This window comes from Corvus brachyrhynchos, unplaced genomic scaffold, assembly GCF_000691975.1.
Source record: "Corvus brachyrhynchos isolate BGI_N302 unplaced genomic scaffold, ASM69197v1 scaffold245, whole genome shotgun sequence".
Taxonomy (NCBI): Eukaryota; Metazoa; Chordata; class Aves; order Passeriformes; family Corvidae; genus Corvus; species Corvus brachyrhynchos.
Genome location: NW_008238988.1, coordinates 5,963,975 through 5,966,912, shown reverse-complemented (window position 1 = coordinate 5,966,912; position 2,938 = coordinate 5,963,975). Strand labels below are relative to the sequence as shown.

At 45.3% G+C, this 2,938-nt stretch overlaps 1 protein-coding gene across 1 annotated transcript in view; it reads right to left on the bottom strand.

Annotated features, from left to right (window-relative positions):
- SOS2 (SOS Ras/Rho guanine nucleotide exchange factor 2) overlaps positions 1-2,937 on the bottom strand; it is a gene marked incomplete at its 5' end in the record, with an annotated part of 40,988 nt that extends 38,051 nt beyond the window's left edge. Inside the window, 1 exon segment of the mRNA XM_017738808.1 lies at positions 2,926-2,937. Coding sequence (XP_017594297.1) covers positions 2,926-2,937 — 12 coding nt within the window.
- Between the last annotated feature and the right edge of the window lies 1 nt (position 2,938).

Below are 2,938 nucleotides of genomic sequence, written 5' to 3'. Positions count from 1 at the left end.
TGGAACAGCTGCCTGAGTGTTTTCACAATTACTGAAATTGTGATTCCTTACTAACTCAAATCAGCTGCCAGGTTAAAAGCTTTTATCAGGCTCAGCCCCTGGATGTGTTTGAGGTGATTTACCAGCTCCAAACAGCAGCTCAAGTCACTAAACCTCAGTGACCACGTAAAAATATTGTTTTCTTCTGATTCATTTACTTTGAAAGGACTTTTATATCGAATTACCCTCACTCCTTACTTAGATTTCCAGCACAGCAGCAGAAGAAAATAAAGTGTTTTAGAGCAAGGATGTGCTTGTCCATCTCCCAGCTGGAAGAGAGGCAATACATGAAACTGCCTTAAATTTTCCAACTTGCAAGATTTCCCAGGTGCCAGTGCTAAGGATGGGGGCATACAAATATATAAATTCTGGTTTAAAGATATTTTACCATTTAGCTTTGGGTTTTTCCTAAAAAGACTCTCAGTAGCGTAAAATTTGGCACTCTCTACTAATCTTAAAGAATATAAATGCACATAAAATATTGTTTAAAAGACAGATTTTCATCTTTTTTTCACATATTAAAGCACGAACTGATGTGGTTTACCATTTTTTTAAGTGTCCACTGCGTAGAATTAAAGTAAAGCAAGAGTTTAAAAGTGGTTTGACAAAAAGAAGTGACCTTAAACTTGCTGAGTGCATAATGAAGAGACTGGAGCTCTTCAGAGCATGTTCTGGACTTAAAATCCAAGCAGCAAGGAAATATTCTTTATTGTTAGTGAACTGCACGGGCTCCTTATCCAGCTCCACATCTTTGTGTATTTTAGAATTAAATATTTTTCACACTTTAACATGCACTAGGAAAACCAAAACCTTTCCTCTTTTTCTGCTACCAGCTTCTCTTTCCTTCAAGCAGTGCTCATTAAAAAGAAATGTTTTCAGGAATGGGAAATAACATCCAGGACATTAAAAAAAACAGGTTAAAAGATAAAAGAACCCCTCTATTCCAGGTGTTTAACTAAGAGATTACTAAACTTTCTGTAAGGTTTTCATCACAAAGCAACCTGCTTGGAAAGATCTCAGCTGGCCAACAAGTAGATTTTTAAACCTCTTCAGGACAAAATCACAGACCGTCTGAAAACAGCAGTGATGATGTTTAATAAATTGGGAAATTAACAGAAAATTTGAGGCTTTCACACTTTGGATTTGGTTCTTCAGCTCTCCTAGAAGCAGTGGTATAGTTCTCTCAGAAAATCTCATTATCCAAGTGATAAAATGTTCTGGTTTAAACATCTCCTTATATGAAAGAGTATCTTTTAAAGAATGTATTAAAACTGAGAGTGCTTCCCTACGACTGCCAGAACTGACAATGATACAATTTTGGGTTGACTCACTGATACTGTGTGTTCACACAAGAAATGCACATTACAGCCCGATTGCTTCATGCTCCAGGGTGGGTCCTGCAGACAAGGAACTTTCCCAGGGAGAAAAAACCTGGCTATAAGCAAATACACATTTTTATAGCCAGTCGTTGGCATCACAATTGCCTTTCCTCTGCTTTAGAAAGTTGAATTCCTGCTCTTTTCACCAAAACCAAATGCACAAATAGAAAGAATGGTAAGAGCAGCATGAATCCACCAACTTTTGCAGCATTTGTATCTTAGGATGATGAAAACACCTTTAAATTTTAAGGAAATCCTTTTGCAGCTTTACCTCACGTTTGGGTAGATGCTGGTTGGTGTTAAGGGGCTGCTTTCAGTCAGATTCCAGAGAGATCAGGGAAAGAACAGCCTGGCATTCTCTAAGACACTGGAGAGCAGCTACTACAAGGAGGAGATTTTAGAGGAAAGAGCAGAAAATCCAGGATTCTTCAGACAGGCAATTAGTGGTTTCTATGCCAGCCACAAGACTACTTAGACAGGGACCCAAAACAAATGCAAATCTTTTATTCTGTTAAAAAAAATAACGGAGAATCATTATCCAACAGCATCACTACATCTATTCTTAGAAGAAAGAGACAAACCACTCAGCACTGCCTAAAGTACTCGTACCCCAGTCCTGCCCAGCAGCAGAGATCCAAATCAGCAGGTATTTATGGGCAGAACTGTGGAATACTCCTCAACCTTTGCAAACAACACAGAGCAGGACACTGCTCCCTCCAGCCTCAATTTAACCCAGTCCCTCCGCTACTGGGGGTGTCCTGTGGAAGGGGGGGTGGGCTGGGAGCTTCCCTGCTGTGCAAACACATCCTAAAAATACGGATTCCTCTCCTGCGTGGTTTCCCACAAGGTTTCTCTCATTTGTGCAGCGGGCAGATGTGTCACAGGGTGGCTTTTCCCTGCACCACAGGTGTCTGCTCTCACAGGTGTCACTTGAGTGTCAGAAACACCTCAGGTGAGTGCTCAGTGAAGGAATCTGGTTCGGGAAAGAGCCTGGAAACGCTGTCAGGAGAAATGCCGTGGGGAGGGGATGAAGGAGGGGATGAAGGAAGGGATGAAGGATGCCAATCCCCTGCACATCAGCAACGTTATCAGGGGGCCCAGAGCAGCTGTGGCTGCCCCTGGATCCCTGGAAGTGCCCAAGGCCAGGCTGGACATTGGGGCTTGGAGCAGCCTGGGACAGTGGGGTTGGAATGGGGTGGGATTGAAGATCCCTTCCAACCCAAACCAGTCTGGGATCTCAGTCCCTGGAAGCAAGAGCCCCGATTAAAGCGGAGAGCGAACTTCAGCGAGCGCAGATGACGGAGAAGCAGCGCCCGCCGGGTCCCTCATCACCTGCAGCATCCCCACACGAAGCGGCACCGGCCGTCCCTGAGGGAGGCGCGGGGGGCTCCGGGGCCCTTCCCAGCGCTGCCCGCGGGCAGGGCGGGGGCCCGGGCTCCACCTGCCCGGAGCGCCGGGACGCGGAGCAGGGTGCGAGCAGGTGCCGCCGCTCGCCGCCGGGGCTGACCTTGCGCAGGGCG